Source organism: Phallusia mammillata, chromosome 4 (assembly GCF_965637545.1).
Source record: "Phallusia mammillata chromosome 4, kaPhaMamm4.hap1.1, whole genome shotgun sequence".
Taxonomy (NCBI): domain Eukaryota; kingdom Metazoa; phylum Chordata; class Ascidiacea; order Phlebobranchia; family Ascidiidae; genus Phallusia; species Phallusia mammillata.
In genome coordinates this window covers 23,370,307-23,393,065 of record NC_137255.1, presented here as the reverse complement: position 1 = coordinate 23,393,065, position 22,759 = coordinate 23,370,307, and the positions used below count along the sequence as shown (strand labels likewise).

The 22,759-nt window shown below is 38.8% G+C and overlaps 4 protein-coding genes across 9 annotated transcripts; 1 reads left to right on the top strand and 3 right to left on the bottom strand.

The window, feature by feature from the left end:
- Positions 1 to 10,441: 10,441 nt before the first annotated feature.
- On the top strand, positions 10,442 to 18,990 carry LOC145223881 (complement receptor type 2-like). The gene is made up of 7 exons (XM_080090287.1): positions 10,442 to 10,510; positions 16,784 to 16,906; positions 16,995 to 17,120; positions 17,352 to 17,474; positions 17,770 to 17,961; positions 18,232 to 18,411; positions 18,717 to 18,990. Exons 1-7 carry the CDS (start codon positions 10,459 to 10,461, stop codon positions 18,932 to 18,934), a joined length of 1,014 nt encoding a protein of 337 aa, XP_079946413.1. The 5' UTR covers positions 10,442 to 10,458; the 3' UTR covers positions 18,935 to 18,990.
- LOC145223883 (uncharacterized) lies at positions 10,768 to 13,212 on the bottom strand. The gene is made up of 3 exons (XM_080090288.1): positions 13,147 to 13,212; positions 12,549 to 12,720; positions 10,768 to 12,177 (listed from the first exon to the last, which is right to left on the bottom strand). Exons 2-3 carry the CDS (start codon positions 12,700 to 12,702, stop codon positions 11,573 to 11,575), a joined length of 759 nt encoding a protein of 252 aa, XP_079946414.1. The 5' UTR covers positions 12,703 to 12,720; positions 13,147 to 13,212; the 3' UTR covers positions 10,768 to 11,572.
- Positions 13,199 to 16,481, bottom strand: LOC145223879 (uncharacterized). 6 transcript variants are annotated; one of them, XM_080090283.1, is made up of 4 exons: positions 14,479 to 16,481; positions 13,704 to 13,936; positions 13,447 to 13,530; positions 13,283 to 13,350 (listed from the first exon to the last, which is right to left on the bottom strand). In XM_080090283.1, exons 1-3 carry the CDS (start codon positions 16,174 to 16,176, stop codon positions 13,449 to 13,451), a joined length of 2,013 nt encoding a protein of 670 aa, XP_079946409.1. In that variant the 5' UTR covers positions 16,177 to 16,481; the 3' UTR covers positions 13,283 to 13,350; positions 13,447 to 13,448. The 6 variants fall into 6 exon arrangements, with proteins under 6 accessions (XP_079946408.1, XP_079946409.1, XP_079946407.1 ...); XM_080090281.1 differs by having other exon boundaries at positions 13,286 to 13,350; positions 13,426 to 13,530; XM_080090285.1 differs by lacking the exon at positions 13,283 to 13,350 and having other exon boundaries at positions 13,385 to 13,530; positions 14,479 to 14,633; positions 14,778 to 16,481.
- An 11-nt stretch (positions 18,991 to 19,001) lies between the features above and the next one.
- Positions 19,002 to 21,557, bottom strand: LOC145223880 (NXPE family member 3-like). The gene is made up of 2 exons (XM_080090286.1): positions 21,302 to 21,557; positions 19,002 to 20,627 (listed from the first exon to the last, which is right to left on the bottom strand). Exons 1-2 carry the CDS (start codon positions 21,550 to 21,552, stop codon positions 19,637 to 19,639), a joined length of 1,242 nt encoding a protein of 413 aa, XP_079946412.1. The 5' UTR covers positions 21,553 to 21,557; the 3' UTR covers positions 19,002 to 19,636.
- Positions 21,558 to 22,759: the final 1,202 nt, after the last annotated feature.

Genomic DNA, 22,759 nt, shown 5'->3' with positions numbered 1-22,759 from the left:
CGGGCCGCCTGTTGCACACCCCTGGTTTAAGGCAAATGCAAAGGTTCAACGCATTTGCTAATGATGTGCGCCTTACATTTTCTAAATTTTGATCACATTGAAACGATATTTTGTTGTGTTTACTACTTACATTTTATAGTAGACCTGTAAAAATCGTTTGCATTTACGTTAAGTTGTTCAATTGTGATTTAGTGCCTGTATAATTTAGCTGTGTCGACAGCACATAAAATCATTTCAAAGCGGTCATACCTGGCGTTGCCTATGTAACGGCAGGAAACGAACTTTTAAAATGGTAACAAATTTTCTTAACGGTGAAATACGAAGTTTGTGGGACGTGCAAATTTGTTCCAAACAACGAAAGTTGTTATTGATTGTCCACGTGGATGTGCTACTGGTTTTATTAGTTCAAGATAGCAAACAATATGCACTTTGATTGCTGACGATAAATTGAGTTTTCATTGATTAAAGTTGTCTTTGAACGGGTACCACAACGTCGTCTCTAAAATATGAACAAACAGAGATAAAATTAAACGGTTTTCACAAATCAACTTGGAATTGCAATCAGAAACAGCTTGCAAAGTTCAGTTAAGCGAAACAGAAATGACAAGCGACCATCATACTTATTTTCGTGGGCACAACCGCTAACGAAGTAGGTCGCTTCAGTAGATGCATTGCGCCACAATCATAACAATTGACTGTTACGCCATAGGCGCGGTAACAAACAGCGGTTAGTGAACTAGAAATTGTTGTAGCCAATGGACCTCATAAACCCTGCCTTTTTAGTCCGTCAAGGATTATACGCACTATAAATTTTCGTGAACTTTTACAAAACGTATGCATTGATTCACAACAACCCAGTTTCAAGAAGTAATAAAAAAGGTTGGTGCCACTACCTTATTGGCTTTAAAACACGAACGAACAAAGATACAGTTAAACGTTTTCCACGATCCAACTTGGAATCTCAGTCAGACGTAGCTTGCAAACTTTCAGTTTGTTTAGTTTTGCAAAACGGATATAAAAAGCGAAATTCATTCTTATTTTCGAGGGCACGAAGTAGCTCTGAATATACCTTATTGACTCCAAAACGCAAACGAACTGAAACGGTTTTCACGAGCCAATTTGGAATTGGAGTCAGACATAGCTTGCAAAGTTCCAGTTTGTTCATGTTAGTGAAACCGAAATGACAAGCGAACATAATAGTTATTTTCGTGGGCACGACCGCTAACGCCATAGAAGTAGGTCGCCCTTAGCATACCTTAGTGGCTCTAAAACACAAAGGAACTGGTTTAAAATTAAACGGTTTTCACGATCCAACTTGGATTTGCAAGCAGAAACAGCTGGCAAAGTTCCAGTTTGTTCAGGTTAGCGAAACCGAAGTGACAAGCGAACATGATAGTTATTTTCGTGGGCACGACCGCTAACGCAATAGAAGTAGGTCGCCCTTAGCATACCTTAGTGGCTCTAAAACACGAACGAACAGGTTTAAAATTAAACGGTTTTCACGAGCCAACTTGGATTTGCAAGCAGAAACATCTGGCAAAGTTTCAGTTTGTTCAGGTTAGCGAAACCGAAATGACAAGCGAACATGATAGTTATTTTCGTGGGCACGCCCCTAACGCAATAGAAGTAGGTCGACCTTAGCATATCTTAGTGGCTCTAAAACACGAACAACCTGATTCAAAATTAAACGGTTTTCACGAGCCAACTTGGATTTGCAAGCAGAAACAGCTGGCCAAGTTTCAGTTTTTTCAGGTTAGCGAAACCGAAATGACAAGCGAACATGATAGTTTTTTTCGTGGGCACGACCGCTAACGCCATAGAAGTAGGTCGCCCTTAGCATACCTTACTGGCTCTAAAACACGAACGAACTGGTTTAAAATTAAACGGTTTTCACGAGCCAACTTGGATTTACAACTACAAATAGCTTGCCAAGTTTCAGTTTTTTCAGGTTAGCGAAACCGAAGTGACAAGCGAACATGATAGTTATTTTCGCGGGCACGACCCCTAATGCAATAGAAGTAGGTCGCCCTTAGCATATCTTAGAGAATCTAAAACACGAACGAACTGGTTTGAAATTAAACGGTTTTCATGAGCCAACTTGGATTTGCAACCAGAAACAGCATGCAAAGTTTCAGTTTGTTCAGGTTAGCGAAACCGAAGTGACAAGCGAGCATGATTGTTATTTTCGTTGGCACGCCCCATAATTCAATAGAATTAGGTCGCCCTTAGCATACCTTACTGGCTCTAAAACACGAAGGAACTGGTTTAAAATTAAACGGTTTTCACGAGCCAACTTGGATTTGCAAGCAGAAACATCTGGCAAAGTTCCAGTTTGTTCAGGTTAGCGAAACCGAAGTGACAAGCGAACATGATAGTTATTTTCGTGGGCACGACCGCTAACGCCATAGAAGTAGGTTGCCCTTAGCATACCTTACTGGCTCTAAAACACGAACGAACAGGTTTAAAATTAAACGGTTTTCACGAGCCAACTTGGATTTGCAACCAGAAACAGCTGGCCAAGTTTCAGTTTTTTCAGGTTAGCGAAACCGAAATGACAAGCGAACATGATAGTTTTTTTCGTGGGCACGACCGCTAACGCCATAGAAGTAGGTCGCCCTTAGCATACCTTACTGGCTCTAAAACACGAACGAACTGGTTTAAAATTAAACGGTTTTCACGAGCCAACTTGGATTTACAACTACAAATAGCTTGCCAAGTTTCAGTTTGTTCAGGTTAGCGAAACCGAAGTGACAAGCGAACATGATAGTTATTTTCGTGGGCACGACCGCTAACGCGATATAAGTAGGTCGCCCTTAGCATACTTTACTGGCTCTAAAACACGAAGGAACTGGTTTAAAATTAAACGGTTTTCACGAGCCAACTTGGATTTGCAAGCAGAAACAGCTTGCAAAATTTCAGTTTGTTCAGGTTAGCGAAACCGAAATGACAAGCGAACATGATAGTTATTTTCGCGGGCACGACCCCTAATGCAATAGAAGTAGGTCGACCTTAGCATATCTTAGTGGCTCTAAAACACGAACAACCTGATTCAAAATTAAACGGTTTTCACGAGCCAACTTGGATTTGCAAGCAGAAACAGCTGGCCAAGTTTCAGTTTTTTCAGGTTAGCGAAACCGAAATGACAAGCGAACATGATAGTTTTTTTCGTGGGCACGACCGCTAACGCCATAGAAGTAGGTCGACCTTAGCATATCTTAGTGGCTCTAAAACACGAACAACCTGATTCAAAATTAAACGGTTTTCACGAGCCAACTTGGATTTGCAAGCAGAAACAGCTGGCCAAGTTTCAGTTTTTTCAGGTTAGCGAAACCGAAATGACAAGCGAACATGATAGTTTTTTTCGTGGGCACGACCGCTAACGCCATAGAAGTAGGTCGCCCTTAGCATACCTTACTGGCTCTAAAACACGAACGAACTGGTTTAAAATTAAACGGTTTTCACGAGCCAACTTGGATTTACAACTACAAATAGCTTGCAAAGTTTCAGTTTGTTCAGGTTAGCGAAACCGAAGTGACAAGCGAACATGATAGTTATTTTCGTGGGCACGACCGCTAACGCGATATCAGTAGGTCGCCCTTAGCATACTTTACTGGCTCTAAAACACGAAGGAACTGGTTTAAAATTAAACGGTTTTCACGAGCCAACTTGGATTTGCAAGCAGAAACAGCTTGCAAAATTTCAGTTTGTTCAGGTTAGCGAAACCGAAATGACAAGCGAACATAATAGTTATTTTCGCGGGCACGACCCCTAATGCAATAGAAGTAGGTCGCCCATAGCATATCTTAGAGAATCTAAAACACGAACGAACTGGTTTGAAATTAAACGGTTTTCACGAGCCAACTTGGATTTGCAAGCAGAAACAGCTGGCAAAGTTTCAGTTTGTTCAGGTTAGCGAAACCGAAGTGACAAGCGAGCATGATAGTTATGTTCGTTGGCACGCCCCATAATTCAATAGAATTAGGTCGCCCTTAGCATACCTTACTGGCTCTAAAACACGAAGGAACTGGTTTAAAATTAAACGGTTTTCACGAACCAACTTGGATTTGCAAGCAGAAACAGCTGGCAAAGTTCCAGTTTGTTCAGGTTAGCGAAACCGAAGTGACAAGCGAACATGATAGTTATTTTCGTGGGCACAACCGCTAACGCCATAGAAGTAGGTTGCCCTTAGCATACCTTACTGGCTCTAAAACACGAACGAACAGGTTTAAAATTAAACGGTTTTCACGAGCCAACTTGGATTTGCAACCAGAAACAGCTGGCCAAGTTTCAGTTTTTTCAGGTTAGCGAAACCGAAATGACAAGCGAACATGATAGTTATTTTCGTGGGCAGGCCCCTAATTCAATAGAAGTAGGTTGCCCTTAGCATACCTTACTGGCTCGAAAACACGAACGAACTGGTTCAAAATTAAACAGTTTTCTCGAGCCAACTTGGATTTGCAAGCAGAAACAGCTGGCCAAGTTTCAGTTTTTTCAGGTTAGCGAAACCGAAATGACAAGCGAACATGATAGTTATTTTCGTGGGCACGCCCCTAACGCAATAGAAGTAGGTCGCCCTTAGCATATCTTAGTGGCTCTAAAACACGAACAACCTGATTCAAAATTAAACGGTTTTCACGAGCCAACTTGGATTTGCAAGCAGAAACAGCTGGCCAAGTTTCAGTTTTTTCAGGTTAGCGAAACCGAAATGACAAGCGAACATGATAGTTTTTTTCGTGGGCACGACCGCTAACGCGATATAAGTAGGGCGCCCTTAGCATACTTTACTGGCTCTAAAACACGAAGGAACTGGTTTAAAATTAAACGGTTTTCACGAACCAACTTGGATTTGCAAGCAGAAACAGCTTGCAAAATTTCAGTTTGTTCAGGTTAGCGAAACCGAAATGACAAGCGAACATGATAGTTATTTTCGCGGGCACGACCCCTAATGCAATAGAAGTAGGTTGTCCTTAGCATATCTTAGAGAATCTAAAACACGAACGAACTGGTTTGAAATTAAACGGTTTTCACGAGCCAACTTGGATTTGCAACCAGAAACAGCATGCAAAGTTTCAGTTTGTTCAGGTTAGCGAAACCGAAGTGACAAGCGAGCATGATAGTTATTTTCGTTGGCACGCCCCCAATTCAATAGAATTAGGTGGCCCTTAGCATACTTTACTGGCTCTAAAACACGAACGAACTGGTTTAAAAGAAAACTGTTTTCAAGAGCCAACTTGGATTTGCAACCATAAACAGCTGACTTTGATTTGCAACACATTAATGTTTCTCTAATAATAGTTTTTTTGAACAAATTTGTTTCCTGTAACAATTTTTGAATCAAATTTGTTTCCTGCAACAATTTTTGAAACAAATTTGTTTCCTGTAACAATTTTTGAAACAAATTTGTTTCCTGTAATTAGTTTTGAAACAAATTTGTTTCCTGTAACAATTTTTGAAACAAATTTGTTTCCTGTAACAATTTTTGAAACAAATTTGTTTCCTGTTACAATTTTTGTTGTGCAATTATTTTAATACCCTGTCATGCTTTTCCCCTAAGAACTTATCAAATCTGATCTTGAAACTAAGATACTGAACTTGACTCACTGCTTGTTTGATATTTTTTTTTCAAACCGGAAATTAATGTGACTTTAATAACAATTTTTTGAAACAAATTTGTTTCCTGTAACAATTTTTGAAACAAATTTGTTTCCTGTAACAATTTTTGAAACAAATTTGTTTCCTGTAACAATTTTTGAAACAAATTTGTTTCCTGTAACAATTTTTGAAACAAATTTGTTTCCTGTAACAATTTTTGAAACAAATTTGTTTTCTGTTACAATTTTTGTTGTGCACTTATTTTAATAACCTGTCATGTTTTTCCCCTAAGAACTTATAAAATCGGATATTGAAACTAAGAAACTGAACTTGACTCACTGCTTGTTTGGTATTTTTTTTTAAAACGGAAATTAATGTGACTTTAATATCAATTTTTTGAAGCAAATTTGTTTCCTGTAACAATTTTTGAAACAAATTTGTTTCCTGTAACAATTTTTGAAACAAATTTGTTTCCTGTAACAATTTTTGAAACAAATTTGTTTCCTGTAACAATTTTTGAAACAAATTTGTTTCCTGTAACAATTTTTGAAACAAATTTGTTTCCTGTAACAATTTTTGAAACAAATTTGTTTCCTGTTACAATTTTTGTTGTGCAATTATTTTAGTAACCTGTCATGCTTTTCCCCTAAGAACTTATCAAATCTGATCTTGAAACTAAGATACTGAACTTGACTCACTGCTTGTTTGATATTTTTTTTTCAAACCGGAAATTAATGTGACTTTAATAACAATTTTTTGAAACAAATTTGTTTCCTGTAACAATTTTGGAAACAAATTTGTTTCCTGTAACAATTTTTGAAACAAATTTGTTTCCTGTAATAAGTTTTGAAACAAATTTGTTTCCTGTAACAATTTTTGAAACAAATTTGTTTCCTGTTACAATTTTTGTTTTGCAATTATTTTAATAACCTGTCATGTTTTTCCCCTAAGAACTTATAAAATCGGATATTGAAACTAAGATACTGAACTTGACTCACTGCTTGTTTGGTATTTTTTTTAAAACGGAAATTAATGTGACTTTAATATCAATTTTTTGAAGCAAATTTGTTTCCTGTAACAATTTTTGAAACAAATTTGTTTCCTGTAACAATTTTTGAAACAAATTTGTTTCCTGTAACAATTTTTGAAACAAATTTGTTTCCTGTAACAATTTTTGAAACAAATTTGTTTCCTGTAACAATTTTTGAAACAAATTTGTTTCCTGTAACAATTTTTGAAACAAATTTGTTTCCTGTAACAATTTTTGAAACAAATTTGTTTTCTGTTACAATTTTTGTTGTGCACTTATTTTAATAACCTGTCATGTTTTTCCCCTAAGAACTTATAAAATCGGATATTGAAACTAAGAAACTGAACTTGACTCACTGCTTGTTTGGTTTTTTTTTTTAAAACGGAAATTAATGTGACTTTAATATCAATTTTTTGAAGCAAATTTGTTTCCTGTAACAATTTTTGAAACAAATTTGTTTCCTGTAACAATTTTTGAAACAAATTTGTTTCCTGTAACAATTTTTGAAACAAATTTGTTTCCTGTAACAATTTTTGAAACAAATTTGTTTCCTGTAACAATTTTTGAAACAAATTTGTTTCCTGTTACAATTTTTGTTGTGCAATTATTTTAGTAACCTGTCATGCTTTTCCCCTAAGAACTTATCAAATCTGATCTTGAAACTAAGATACTGAACTTGACTCACTGCTTGTTTGATATTTTTTTTTCAAACCGGAAATTAATGTGACTTTAATAACAATTTTTTGAAACAAATTTGTTTCCTGTAACAATTTTTGAAACAAATTTGTTTCCTGTAACAATTTTTGAAACAAATTTGTTTCCTGCAACAATTTTTGAAACAAATTTGTTTCCTGTAACAATTTTTGAAACAAATTTGTTTCCTGTAATAAGTTTTGAAACAAATTTGTTTCCTGTAACAATTTTTGAAACAAATTTGTTTCCTGTTACAATTTTTGTTTTGCAATTATTTTAATAACCTGTCATGTTTTTCCCCTAAGAACTTATAAAATCGGATATTGAAACTAAGATACTGAACTTGACTCACTGCTTGTTTGGTATTTTTTTTTAAAACGGAAATTAATGTGACTTTAATATCAATTTTTTGAAGCAAATTTGTTTCCTGTAACAATTTTTGAAACAAATTTGTTTCCTGTAACAATTTTTGAAACAAATTTGTTTCCTGTAACAATTTTTGAAACAAATTTGTTTCCTGTAACAATTTTTGAAACAAATTTGTTTCCTGTAACAATTTTTGAAACAAATTTGTTTCCTGTAACAATTTTTGAAACAAATTTGTTTCCTGTAACAATTTTTGAAACAAATTTGTTTCCTGTAACAATTTTTGAAACAAATTTGTTTCCTGTAACAATTTTTGAAACAAATTTGTTTCCTGTAATTTTTAAAAGGAAATGATTTTTTGAACAAAGCACTCTGTGTCGCCATTTTTATCGATTTTGAAAATAAATGGCTTTTTATCTCCATCTAGTGGACCAAAAAGTTCGAAACAAAATTGTTACAAAATGCAACAAATTTTCTGAAATATTGTTAAAGTTTTTTTTTTTCAGTTCGAAACAAATTTTGCTCGGAAACAATTTTTTACGTTGGAAACAAAATTCGTTTTGCCGAAACGAATTTCGTTTTGTCGAAACGATTTCGAAACGTTTTTTGCGTTTCAAGCCAAATTTCCTATCTCCACCGTACCCTTATTCATTTTTAAAGACAACGTAAAGGATGCCGGAAAACTTAGCAAAATAACACAACAGAAACGGATTTAAAATTGGCATAATGTGCTTATTATGCTAAAGAAAATAACAATCTGTCATATAGTGTGCTCACCATTTATAGTGCAGTAAGTATTTTTACCACTAAAAACAATGCTAGCAAAAATACGACGAAAAAAGCAAAATAAACTTTTATATGTTGTCTATACTCGCATGAATGTTGGTTTGTGGTGTAGATGTCATTTTAAAATCCGATCTGTCCGTAGATATAGCAAGTCGCTGAGTGGACCGACCGCACTGCTTCGAAACCGCGTGGCGCCCTTTACAAAGAACTGAACGGAAGGATATCTTTTATGGAGCATTACAATGGCATTTCTAATTCCTGTAAGACGTTGTATCAATACAGAAGGGTCGTACGGTAGAAAGAGTGACCCAATGTTAAACACAACGGCTGTAGGTCGACTTCCATTAATGGTTTGCAATGTGTCCACAATGTAAGGACGACTCTCGGGCGGACCTGAGCTGTGTAATGGGTTGCCATGTGCTCTGTAGTGAATTCGTATATCGTCTTGAAGGTTGATTCCGTCTTTGGGCATGGACCAACATTTGTTATCATACAGTCTGGTGTCTCTTAGTCGAAGTTGCGTTTGGAAGCTGTAGTACCATTGACGTATCGTAGAATCGCCGATAATGTACACGGACTTGTGTTTTAAACACTCACGAATTGACGGGATATTGTGGTTATCGCAAAGCAATGAAACCCATCGACCTTGATGAAAGTAGCCAGTTGGTCTTCAAGACAACATTTTGTGTTTAGATCTTATTAAGGCAGTACGCGAGTTGCATTTTAATGAGCTTCTCGGCATATCTTCGATTGTGCCTTGGACATAAAACATCGCTCCCGAGTTTGAAATCTCAGTTTGCCAATTTACACCTGTTTTGAAAAGTGGTTGATCTCCTAAAACGGTTTTGTCTATTTTTATAATCTTTTACATGGGAACTCGTTCGGGACAAGAAGTTAAGTTCGGAGGTTTGTTGCAATACCAAGTGATGCCTCTAGACTTTTGTGAGTAATTGCAACTTGAGTTGTCAGGACCACTGCAATAAAGTTTTAAAATTAGAAACAATACTTAACTAAACGAAAACGATTTAACCAATAGTGGGAACAACAAAAATCAATATGGGATAATAAAACGCCTTGTTAAAAAAAACATATGTCTAGTATTGTTTTTCCTGGCCCTCCTGGGGCTTCAATGTAAAGGCCTGGCAATTAAACTTTCGAGCCTCTTTGGGCTTCTCGAAAACAATTTGTGTCGGGCCGGGTTTCAGGCTGGTACTTTTGGGTTTAGGTCGGGTTCGGACTTCCATTTCAGACCTTTTATAACTCTGTTCCTGCGATTTAGTAGGCTTCGCACGACAGATTAACGTTAATAAATTGCTGATGTACGATTAGGCAGAGACAGGGTTTGTTATACGAAAATATTTTGAAACCTCAACCTTAATAGCACTAACCGTCAGCAATTTAATTCGCGATTAAGCGGTTCCCGCCTTGTCTCGCATACCCCGCGGACCAGCGTTTCAGCTTCACCCTGAATATTTTTAGTTTACGATTTTATTGTTTTTCTGCCCACAGATTTTTGTCGGCAGAAACTATTTTCAGCAATGACATATTAACTCACCTTAAATTTATGTCGCATTTTACTTCATCATTGTCAAAGATGCCTCGAAAACCACGATTTAAGTTTACAAGCGTTGCTCGCTGCGATACCAAATCCACCACTGCTTCACTGAAGTGTACAAGTTCAATAATTAGTTGACATCGTCCAGGCCAGACGACTACGGTGTTCCAACCGTACGTTCCATTGTAATAAATCTTCAATCATTAGTGCTATCTTTTAACTGAATTCCCCGAGGATCAACCCGCATGAAACTAAAAATACGATGTATGGTTTCGAAAACATATCGAAGATATAATTACGAACATCTAACCCAATTTTACAAAGTACTGGCGTTGAAAGAAATGTTTTAGATATTGACGAATGCTTTACAAACACACATGGATGTACACTATATTCGACATGCTCTAATTATTAGTCTAATACGATAGGTTCATACATGTGTCCTTGTGATTTCGGTTTTACTGGAGATGGGCTAGCATCCTGTACAGGTATAACACGTTATCAATCCCTTTTATGCAATTGCAGATAAAGAAAAAAAGATGAAAAGCGCAACACCATTAACCTGTATACGAAGGTTTATACAATCATGTCTTCTAAATCTGTGTAAATCTGGATTGAATTTAAGGCTTGTATTATCACAAAAAAAGTAAATGCAACTTTTCGCGCTAAATCCTAAAGGGTTTTTCATGTCGTTGATGTAACTGTTACGCCTTTTCTCGGTTCTGCTGTAATAACGGGCTGTCAGTACCCAATATAAAACTTGTATTGATAAGATAAAAGAGTAAAACGATAAAAGCAGCGCAGACACACACTCGCGACAGAACCACCGCTCAACACCAGCTCCAGCTCCAACTCCAACTTGCCGGCTTCTCAGTCGCGTGGGGCCACGTCCCCTCGACGATTCGTTACAGCGAACACGACATAGAAATATGTTATGACGTCATAAATAGGTGACAAAATAAAAACGTAACACACTTCCCCCGCTACATGTTGTTGTGCCCCCTGGTACAACGCTAAGCAACAAACAGTATAATGCATAAAGGTAAACCCATGACACTGATAACAAGAAATTTTGTGTCCGAATGAACTGACATAAACGTTTGATACAGGTGTAGACATAAAGTGAAAAATAGTGAAAGCAACATAAGTGCATAAACAAACAGAGAAGAGTGAAAAACAATGAACAATATGTATATATTTTGAATTACATAACGACATGAAACAAAACAAGCGTGGGAGAAACAAAACAAATGTGCAACAAAACAAAACAACTTATTTTTTTGTGAACTTTAAATGTTTGGCGACATAAAGACATTGATTTAGCTACAGTGATAGTGTAAAGTCAAACACATGGAAACACATCAGAATGTAATCTGTAACAAATATAACATTGGACAGAACAAGTGAAAATATAGCGTTCCCGTTAAAACTACGTGATAACACGACGGTTTTGTGAAGCACACAACAAAACATTTACCATGTAACATTACGTATGGGTCAAGCATAGCCGCACGCATGTATGGCGCTCAATTACTACACGAAATGAATATCTATTCGGGGGCTGGGTAAAATCGTGGCTGTCGTGTCTGACGACGTGGTCGTTCGTTAACGGTCGATTGTGGTCTATTCCGCCTACAGTGAGGTAAAACAAAATATGCGCCAGGCAACAAAGTTGGGACGTCTTCAGGGTCAGTTCTAGTGGCTTCAGCAATATCTCCTTCCTCATCAGTCGCTGCAGTGGGAATAGGTGCGTTCGTGTGACTCTTCTTAAGTCGGTTAAAGTGTACCACCTGTTGTTTAGATTCTCCTTCTCTGCCAATCAGGTAATTTACGGGGGGCAATACCTTCAGGACCTGATAAGGTCCCTTATATGGCATATGAAACTTCTTCTTTTCATCTGACCCCAATACAGTGTCTCTAAGCATAACATAATCACCTACACTGTAGGTGGCAGTTGTCGAGTTGCGATCGTAACGCTTTTTCATTCGTTCACGAACGTTGCGGAGACGTTCTCCTGCTACCTCCCGCACCAGCCGTAATCGATCCTGAAGCTCTGCTACGTTGGCTGTGGTTGGAGAGCTTGCTGGCCCATCAAGAAGTAAATCGGCGGGTAGTCTGAGTTCTCGACCATACAGCAGCAAGTGTGGAGTCATTCCTGTGGATTTATGAACACTTGCATTATACGTGGCTGCGATTGAAGATAGGGCCTTGTCCCAACGTCGCGGGTCTCGTTGTGTATAGTTTTTAAGCATACTAATAATAGTTCTGTTATTTCGCTCAACCCCGCCATTGCTGCCGGGACAATACGGGGATGTTCGCGATTTGGTACATCCCAACAGTTGCACATGTTCTGCGAAAATCTTACTTTCGAAATTCCCACCTTGGTCAGAATGGATACGTTCGGGTACTCCATGTACCGTAAACCAACGGTGGTATAAAACTGCCGCGGTTTCCTCGGCTGACTGGGAGCGCAATGGCCAAGCTTGCATGTATTTGCTAAATACATCGCATGCCACTAAAACATACCTATATCCAGTAACTGAAGTTGGCAATCCACCAAGAATGTCAATTTCTCTCCGTTGCATTGGTCCATCTTCAGTTGACGGAACCAACGGAGCTGTTGCTTTCGGGTTTGACAGTTTCCGAACGTTGCAAAGTGGACAACGAAGGCAGTAGTCATCTACATCCGACTTCCAGCCTGCCCAGTAAAACCGTTGTTTAATGCGCTCGCTCGTTTTCTTTAAACCAAGGTGCCCACCACCGAGTTTTTCGTCGTGCATTTGATGCAAAACACGCGTTCGCAACATTTTAGGTACTACCAGCAGCAATTTATGACGGGAAAACATGTCATCAACCTTGCGATAGACGGCGTTATTCTGGCAAACTAGATCCCCATATATCGACCAGTAATGCCTCATATTCCGGGACAGACGTTTTACTTTCTTAAATGGTGGTCGTACCCCTTTGTTTATCCAATCAGCAATTACATTTAGTTCCTGATCATTTTGCATAGCAGTGGTCAACTCTTTATCCGACAATCCTAGTTCCTCTTTTAATTCGATGGCACATAACAATTCTGACCCCTGGTTCGACACGTAATTTGTGACAACAAAAGGAAAATCACCTGGAACGGGCTCTTCATCTTGCCTTGTTGATGGAATTCTGCTCATTGCGTCAGCGTTTCCATGCTTCTTACCAGGTCGGTGAACAAGTTTGAAGTTAAAAGAAGCAAGTAGTTCAAACCATCTAGCGCACTGTCCGTACGTTTCTTTCGACTTCCACAGCCACCTTAAAGAGGCGTGATCTGTGCGTAGAAGGAACTGATTGCCTGTGAGGTAACATCGGAAATGTTTTAATGCAAATACAACAGCCAATAGTTCCTTTCGTGTAGTAGAATAATTACGTTCACACTTAGTCAACGTACGACTAGCATAAGCTATTGGATGTTCCTCTCCATCCACACACTGCGATAAAACACAACCCACTGCCGTATTTGATCCATCTGTATCTAAAACAAATGGTAACGACATATCAGGGTACCGTAGTACTGGGGGTTCTGACAGGGCTGTTTTTAAGGTCGTGAAGGCCACTTCGCACTCTTCAGACCATAAAAAGGGGCTTTTATCTTTTTGCGTAAGAGCGTATAGCGGGGATGCAATTACTGAATAGTTCCTGACAAACCGTCGATAGTACGAGGCCAATCCAAGAAACTGCCGCACTTCCCGGACACAAGACGGTCTTGGCCACTCCTGAACTGTTTTAATCTTTGCCGGATCACACGCCACTCCTGCACCTGACACGACGTGACCAAGAAACTGCACTTCTTTCCGCATTATGTGACACTTGGATGGTTTAAGTTTAAGACCGGCTGTTTCTAAGCGGCATAGGACGTTGTCCAAACGCTCCAAATGTTCCTGGAATGTACGAGAATAAATGATTATGTCATCAAGGTAAGCAAGTGCCCCCTTCCACTCGATGCCGTTTAAAACAATGCGCATTAAATGCTGGAACGTGGCTGGAGCGTTAGTCAAGCCAAAGGGCATCACATTAAATTCAAACAAACCCCGGTGACAAGTAAACGCCGTTTTCTCTCTCGCACCGTCACTCATTGGAATCTGCCAATATCCTGTTTTTAGGTCAAGAGTTGTAAAATATTGGCAACCAGAAAGTTGGTTTAAACTTTCGTCAATACGTGGAAGTGGGTAACTATGTTTCTTAGTTATATCGTTAAGGCCCCTGTAGTCCACGCAAAATCGGGTACTCCCATCTTTTTTCTTTACCAAGACTATCGGACTTGCCCACGGGGAATTTGATTCTGATATTATTCCCTGCTCGTGCATATCGTTCACAAGCTTGTCAATCGTCTGTTTTTGGGACTCAGAAACGCGCCTAGGATGTTGACGGATAGGAGTCGAATCTCCAGTATCTATATTATGGGAAGTTAGTTTGGTCTTACCAAGAGAATCCGACCCAACTGCAAAGCGGCACGACGTTTTGCAATTACTCGTTCGAGCGCGTCCTTTTCTTGTTTTTGCAATGGCATCTGAGAAACACGAAGTTCATTTAGTAGATCTCGATGTCCTTTATTCCCCAAAAACTGATTGCTTTCAGCTGTGACAGAACACAAAGTGTAAGCGTTTTTGTAAACACAGTTATTCAAACCAGAAACAGGAACAACATCCGCCACATGTACGCCAGCGGGAAGATGCTTATCGACGTCTTGCGAATTAACCATACGCACTTGGACAATGTTACCTCTTGTGTTGGTCACGTACTCAGCGACTGCTACATCATACTTTAAACACGCTTCAAGGTTTCTCTCGATCACCACTGTCGAATCGGGAAGCGTAACGTCAGAATGAAAGGAGCACGGAACTGATACTTCGGTTTTTGGGCGAATAACAATTGGTTCTAAAAGTTTTACACTGTGACTATGTAAAATCCCTGGTTTAGGTAACAAGGGTACTGTCCCACCATTTCCGGACAGCGTCATCAACTTGTAGTTTACTACACAATTTTGGTTTTGTAGAAAGTCTATGCCCAAAATACACTCCTCGGCGATATCCGACGACACATAAACAGAAGCAGTTGTTCTAATACCAGCGACTCTGAAACAAACATCTATGAGTCCTGCCATTTGTATTTGACTACCATTGGCACCAACAAAGCGTAAATTACTTTGACACGACTTTATCTTTACGTTTGTAAGTCTCTTACAAACAGCACTTGAAACCACACTGACAGTGGCCCCGGTATCAACTAATGCAAACACAGATACGCCATTGATGTTTACGTTAGCATACTTGTACAGCACACTCTCGTTGGTGTTAATTCTATGTGTTATTGTATCCTGGTTTACCTCGGACTCCTGATAGGGGAACGACGTCGGTTGTTGGGCACTTGTTTGCCATTTCCAGTCCGGTGTACGTGGTCTTCTTTGCCTGCAGTTTCTCGCAAAATGACCCTCTCCATTACAATTATAGCACCGACGAGAGGAATATCTCTTGTTCTCATTTCGCACCTCGTTTAGTTCAAGTCGCAGTTGTTTGATTTCCTCAGCCAAGCGTTTTAACTGATCAGTGACTGGGTCAACTTTAGGCTTCAACAGGGCAACATCGATATCCCGCAACTTATCGCTTTTACCAGTAAAATCGTCCGCGTTGATTGCTCGACGCGACGCTTCTCTGAAGCTTGGTTCTTCCTTCGAGCAATTTTCGCGCTGTAAAGTATCCGCGAGCCGTTTGTCCCTGAGGCCGGTTAGCAAAGAAGTGTACAGCATTGCATTTCTTAGTTTGTTGTCCTCTGGAAATGCTTGGTTTCCAAGCGCCACAAGATCTGACACGAAATCTCTGTTAGTTTCATTCACAGTTTGAGTCCGTCTCGCCATTGTTAGTCTGGCGTTACTTTGTGTAAACTTACATAAGGTAACAGCGGTGGCTCTTTTCTTCAACTCATCATAAGCGACATCATATAAGTTTTCGTTTTCAGTCTCTAAAATATCAAACTTGAGAGCAGGTGGCAATGCCAACAAAAATGCATGCCTTTTTGCAGCTTCGCTTGCCTCAACGCTTTTACAAAATGATTCAAAGTTGTTGATAAAAGTTCTAATATCGCTTCCTGCCTCAAACTTCGGAGGATGTGAAAAGAAATTCATCTTTCTGACAACAGCAGTCCTGGCGTGCTCGCCAAATTTTCTGTTCCGCCTTTTCTCGGTTCTGCTGTAATAACGGGCTGTCAGTACCCAATATAAAACTTGTATTTATAAGATAAAAGAGTAAAACGATAAAAGCAGCGCAGACACACACTCGCGACAGAACCACCGCTCAACACCAGCTCCAGCTCCAACTCCAACTTGCCGGCTTCTCAGTCGCGTGGGGCCACGTCCCCTCGACGATTCGTTACAGCGAACACGACATAGAAATATGTTATGACGTCATAAATAGGTGACAAAATAAAAACGTAACATAGCAAACTGCCTTTGGACGATTGCTCTGCGTAATTTTGCAAACGGAATTTTAATTTTGTCTCTTTTTCGTGGAAAATGGCAAAATTAGCAATAGTTTGTTCAGTCAAGCTTTCTTTTCTGAAAAATTAATTCAGATATATGGACCGCGATTCCTCGAGATAACTTCAAAGGGACCATTATGCAAATATAATTAAAATGTTTTAGAACCACTGCTGCAGAGAAAGACAGACACTATGACATTATTGCCACCCTTTAATTCTCGATACGACACTTATGCACAAATGGGTTTTTCTAGATGTAAACGAGTGCACGAGCATGACAGACATGTGTGACCTTAATGCACTTTGTACCAACACCTTCAGTTCACACACTTGTGCCTGTAATCCGGGATATGCTGGAGACGGATTTACTTGTGCAGGTTAGTTGGTGGTTTCCATTTCTTGCGTTTGTTTATGTGGCAGTGTTAAAGGGAAGTTTAAGTAAAAAAGGGTTTGGTATTTTTTAAGATATTGACGAATGCTTTGCAAGCACACATGGATGTACATTGTATTCGACATGCCATAATACAATAGGTTCATACATTTGTCCCTGTGATTTCGGTTTTACTGGAGATGGGCTAGCATCCTGTACAGGTTTGTTATACGTTATCAGTTACAATGCAGCAGCAGTAATGGCAAAAAGGTTAAAGCACGTTACATCTAACCTCTATCAGTTTGTTTTGTAGTTTATATTTAGTAAATGTACCTTTTTATTTATTACATTATAAAAACTCAGTATTGAACTGTAAAATAACTTGCAGAAACATTTATTTTGCCATTACATACTTCATACAACACCTATATATACAAGTTGGATATTTTTAGACCTAGACGAGTGCGTGAGTATGATGGATTCGTGTGACTCTAATGCACTTTGTACTAATACATTCGGTTCATACTTTTGCACTTGTAATCCTGGATTTGTCGGAAACGGCTTCACGTGTGCAGGTAAGTTTGTGACTTCTACTTTAAAACATACCAAATATGCTTTTAGGGTGATTGTTGAAATGGGTTAGGTTTGTTTTGCCGGATAAAAGACAACGTTTGACACACTGGCACTAAATCAATTACCAAGCAGGAAACCTACGCAAATTGAAATGTTAGAGAACGCAACAAAAGCGAGGGCAACATTTATGAAAGGCTAAACGTGCTACACTGTAGCTACACTATTTATAGCAACTTAACGGTTAATTGTTAACGAAGTAGGTTTTCAGATCCTTGAAAGTCAATGATTGTTGTTTAGCCGACTGCATGACCCCACCGCCTTTTGCCATTGATTTGGGTGTAACCGTGGCTCCGTTTTATACTCATGGGACCACATACGTATACGTGTGCCCTCGTTTGTGCCAAACTATTGGTGGCGTTCCATCAACAACCTGCAGCGATGTAGTTTGGTCTCAGCCAAATTCGATACCCTTTTGCCAACTTTTCCCAGGTCAGTGTGCTTATTATGAACCTGTTTAATTGCTATGTTTTTGTAATGGGTTTATATCTTTTTCAACTTCCACTCATTGTTTTCAACCTGGTATTGTGACAATTTTTGCATTTTTTTACAATGCCTTTATTTTTAAAACTGTTATTGCTCGTGTTTACAAAAAGTTCGGACAAACATGATCTACAGCTAAGTTTACAACAAACTCACAAAATCGACAAAAAGAAAAAATGCACAAAAAATATTCAAAATACGTTTGATGTGTTTTATTAGAGTGTCTTGCCCCGACGATTCAATTTGGAATCGTAACCCCATTCGATGAAGAGGGTTACTGTGAGGGGGAGTACATAGAATTCACTTGCGGCTCATTTTATTATTTGGACGGACAACGGTTTTTAAGCTGCCAAGCCGGGGGTGCATGGCAGACTCTGCCTGTGTGTAAACCTCGACCAGGTAGTCGCCAGTCACATAAAACACATTTGACTAGTGTTTAGCTAAATTAGCTTTTATTGATACTTTTTATTTATTCTGAATGAAACATTTTTAATCCAATGCATTGTCCGAACCACCTGGCTTTTAATTAGGTTTTATTTTGTAGTCTCAAATTTACAAGTTCTTAAAATGACTGTCAAATACTACCACGCTTTTAGCCATTTTAAGTTTAGCGATCTGTGCAAACATTGTTACAACACTCACATATGCAAAAAAGTACGTTGGTTTTCGCTTCGTAAAACAACCAAAAGTTTTGTCTTCCTTAGCGTGCGATGACCTTCCGACTATTCTGTCAAATGAATTTAACGTTCCTTGTGGAACACGACATCTAGTGGACACGAGGGTGACGTACAAGTGCAATCCTCAATATAAGCTGATTGATGGACCTTCAACGAATGATTGCCTAGATGGGACACCACCGATGTGGACATCTTCTGTTGCCCCACTTGCGCATTTGTGGGTTAACCCTCAAACAAGGACGTAATAAATGCAATTATTAATATTAAATAAAAAGGATAGTAGGACGAAAACACATTGAAAATTAAAAAAATGCTTTTGTTGAAAGGAAAATAGTCTTGCTTAAATGTAAATGAAAGGGAGAAAAAATTTGCAAAAGTACAGCAGGTGAAGAACAGTAAAGTCCCATGTGTGTATCACAAACAATGTCATTTCACAGCGCGAATTGAAAAGTGGAAAAAAAATTTGAAAGCAACTTTGATCAACTTATCACAACCATACATCAATTCTATACTGCTTGATTATGTGGTTTTCGAAAAAGAACAAACTTACCCAGTGGCGTTATTTTGATATGGCCTTGGGCTATATGCGAAAAAAGATTTGACATTCCCTAAAACCTGATTTTTTAAGTTGCTTACACAATGCCACGCACACAAGCTGGCAATAAGACGTTTACAATGTCACTAACAAAAGAACGGTTCCAAACTTTTTCCAACAGTTTCTCATGTGTGGTTTTGTGAATGAAACGTGAACTACATTCTATCTTGGCAATGACAAACAGGTTGAGAACCTCTGACTAATGTAAGCTTATTTATTTTAAAAGCAACCTAAAAGATGCCGTTATACTTAGCAATATATGACAACTTATTAGGCTAAAAAAATAACAATCTGCCATATAGTTTGCTCCTCGTATATAGTGCAGAATACATTTTAACCAGACAAAACGATGCTAGCAATAATACGACAAAAAAAGCAAAATAAACTTTTCGATGTAGTCTTCACTGGCATGAATGTTGGTTTGTGGTGTAGATGTCATTTCCCATGTGTCTAAGTGACGTACATACTGCAAATCATTGAAAAATCCACGTAAAATCCGATCTGTCCGTAGATATAGCCAGTCACTCAGTGGACCGACCGCAGTGCTTCGAAACCGCGTGGCGCCCTTTACAAAGAACTGAACCGAAGGATATCTTTTATGGAGCATTACAGCAGCATTTCTAATTCCTGTAAGACGTTGTATAAAAACAGAAGGATCGTACGGGAGAAAATGCGACCCAATGTTAAACACAACAGCTGTAGGTCGAGTTCCATTGATGGTTTGCAATGTGTCCACAATGTAAGGGCGACTCTCGGGCGGACCTGAGCTGTGTAATGGGTTGCCATGAGCTCTGTAGTGAATTCGTATATCGTCTTGAAGGTTGATTCCGTCTCGAGGCATGGACCAACATTTGTTATCATACAGTCCGGTGTCTCGTAGTCGAAGTTGCGTTTGCAAGCTGTAGTACCATTGACGTATCGTAGAGTCGCCAATAACGTACACGGACTTGTGTTTCAAACACTCACGCATTAACGGAATTATGTGGTTATCGCAAAGCAATGAAACCCATCGACCTTCATGAAAGTAGCCAGTTGGTCTGTGAGAGGACATTTTGTGTTTAGATCTTATTGAAGCAGTACGCAAGTTGCATTTGAATGAGCTTCTCGGAAAATCTTCGGTTGTGCCTTGGGCATAGAACATCGCCCCTGAATTGGAAATCTCAGTTTGCCAATTTACACCCGTTTTGAAAAGTGGCTGATCTCCTAATACGGTTTTGTCTTTTTTCATAATCTTGTACGTGGGAACTCGTTCGGGACAAGAAGTTATGTTCTGAGGTTTGTTGCAATACCAAGTGATGCCTCTGGACTTTTGTGAGTAATCGCAAGTGGTGCTGTCGGGATCACTGGAATGAAATATCAAAATTAGAAACAACACTTAACTAAACGAAAACTATTACACCAAAATTTGGCACAAAGAAATAACTAGATCTGGTATCTTAGGAATAAACTGGACTGAAAGGAAAATTGAAAACAAAAAGTCTACTGAAGTACATACCAAAATTGTTCTTTGATTTAGGAAAAACATTTTTTAATGTTGGCATAAGTAACATTTAACCATAAGTGGGTACAATAAAAATCAATATATCTAGCATATTAAAAATAAATTGTCGATTATTGTCTTTCCTACGGCTTCAGTGTATAGGCTTGTCAATCAAACTTTCGGGCCTGTTTTAGCTTCTCAAAACAATTTGTGTTCGGGCCGGGTTTCGGGCTGGGTTTCGGGCTGGTACTTTCTTGTTTGGCCTGGGTTCTTATTCTAATTTCAGACTGTTTACAAATTTGGTACCGCGATTCAGCAGGCTTCGCACGCTTGCTTAATGAAATTATTTTCAAATCCCAACCTTAATAGCACTAACCGTCAGCAGTTTAATTTCGCGATTAAGCGGCACCCTCCTTGTCTCGCAATACCCCGTGAATCAGCGTTTCAGCTTCACTCTAAATATTTTTAGTTTATGATTTTTTTTCCAATACCTCTTCGTCGTCCGAAATTATTTCCAGCAAATAGATTTCAACTCACCTCAAATTTATGTCGCATTCTACGTCATCATTGTCAAAAATACCTCGAAAACCACGATTTAAGTTTACAAGCGTCGCGCGCTGCGAAATCAAATCCACCACTGCTTCACTTGAGTGTACAAGTTCAATAATTAGTTGACATCGTCCAGGCCAGGGGACTATGGTGTTCCAACCGTACGTTCCATTGTAATAATCTTCAATCATTACTGCTATGCCGTCTTTTAACTGAATTTCCCGAGGATCAACCCGCATGAGACTAAAAATACGATGTATGTGAAGTGAATGTTGTTGGCACTGGCAGGTTTGTAACCAATGCATCCTTTATGCTGCGGGCAATCGCAATTGTCAGTGGCTTTGGTATGCCAAAACGTCACCAAAATCTATATTGCGCAACAAGTATGTGTGTCTACAACACGCTTAACTAAAGCTTCCCATACTCCTCCGTGTTCACAAACAGCGGATGTGTATGCCTTGTACATAAAAAATCATCGGAAATATTGTATTTAGCACAATGACAGATATTGGTTGCAATTACTAATTAGTACAACTTTTAACGAAAGCTTATCACAAAATTAAAATTACGGAGAAATGTTAGAAAAAATAAACACGAATTGGGATATACATTCCCTTCATAGCAAGGTCAATTTATTTACGCGGTGGCGTGAGCTTTACGTGCTGATCATAAACATTAATTTGCGGGTTACTTTAATATGCCTCTGGCTACGGAGCGCTACGGAGAAAGCAACATATGTTTTCGGCCGAATGGTGTTTGTAAGACGTCGAATCACGAAATTTGCAAAAAGTGCAACTTTTCGTTTTGAATGGTTACTTTTAAATACACTATGGAAAAAAGTTTCCAAAAAAATGTATTTTTTTAGACAAATCACATGTTACATCATGCATTGTGGCTCTTGAGATTTAATGTTGTCAAAAAAAAATTACGGATTGTGTCGGCCGTGCAAGCACGTTAGGTTTTTTTTATCGTTCTTGGTTTAATTCGTGGTTGGGTTTTGTCAGAAATGCAACACAAACACACACAACAGGACACCTGCAAGTCCTTTGTATCTCGAAAACGAATTACTTGATTTTACTTAGCAAAATTAAGTCGACCTTACCGGGCTCGAAAGTAATCACCTCCGTATATCTTATCCCTTTTCTCAAAATCCCGGGCTTGTATTGTACCCCTCAGTTCTTGACCAACTCTAAGTTCAACTGATGGTTTAAAACGAATGACTGTATTCCTGGGGTCAGTTGTTTTGTTGATGTCCACTGGCCATGTCACTATGTTATGTTCAATTTTTGTCAGCAAATCGTCGATTTCAGGCATAAACTTGCGCCATTCTTTACTTCCAAACTTCAACACTAAAGGTTTTAGGATTGGCACATCGCTATACGTTCCTTTGGTAACCGGTTTAAACTTTGGTTTATTGCTGCTAAATCTCATAATTTTATTGATGTT

Coding starts and splice junctions, on each gene's coding strand:
- LOC145223881 (XM_080090287.1), top strand. CDS start 10,459: ATGTGTCCTTGTGATTTCGGTTTTACTGGAGATGGGCTAGCATCCTGT. Junction 16,907..16,994: donor AGACGGATTTACTTGTGCAG/GTTAGTTGGTGG, acceptor GTATTTTTTAAG/ATATTGACGAATGCTTTGCA. Junction 17,121..17,351: donor TGGGCTAGCATCCTGTACAG/GTTTGTTATACG, acceptor GGATATTTTTAG/ACCTAGACGAGTGCGTGAGT.
- LOC145223883 (XM_080090288.1), bottom strand. CDS start 12,702: ATGACTACTGCCTTCGTTGTCCACTTTGCAACGTTCGGAAACTGTCAA. Junction 12,178..12,548: donor ACTTCAGTTACTGGATATAG/GTATGTTTTAGT, acceptor ATAAATCCACAG/GAATGACTCCACACTTGCTG.
- LOC145223879 (XM_080090282.1), bottom strand. CDS start 16,176: ATGAATTTCTTTTCACATCCTCCGAAGTTTGAGGCAGGAAGCGATATT. Junction 13,937..14,478: donor AGTTGGGTCGGATTCTCTTG/GTAAGACCAAAC, acceptor CGTACATTCCAG/GAACATTTGGAGCGTTTGGA. Junction 13,351..13,703: donor TTGGCCTCGTACTATCGACG/GTTTGTCAGGAA, acceptor GTTACCTCACAG/GCAATCAGTTCCTTCTACGC.
- LOC145223880 (XM_080090286.1), bottom strand. CDS start 21,552: ATGCGGGTTGATCCTCGGGAAATTCAGTTAAAAGACGGCATAGCAGTA. Junction 20,628..21,301: donor GAATGCGACATAAATTTGAG/GTGAGTTGAAAT, acceptor ATTTCATTCCAG/TGATCCCGACAGCACCACTT.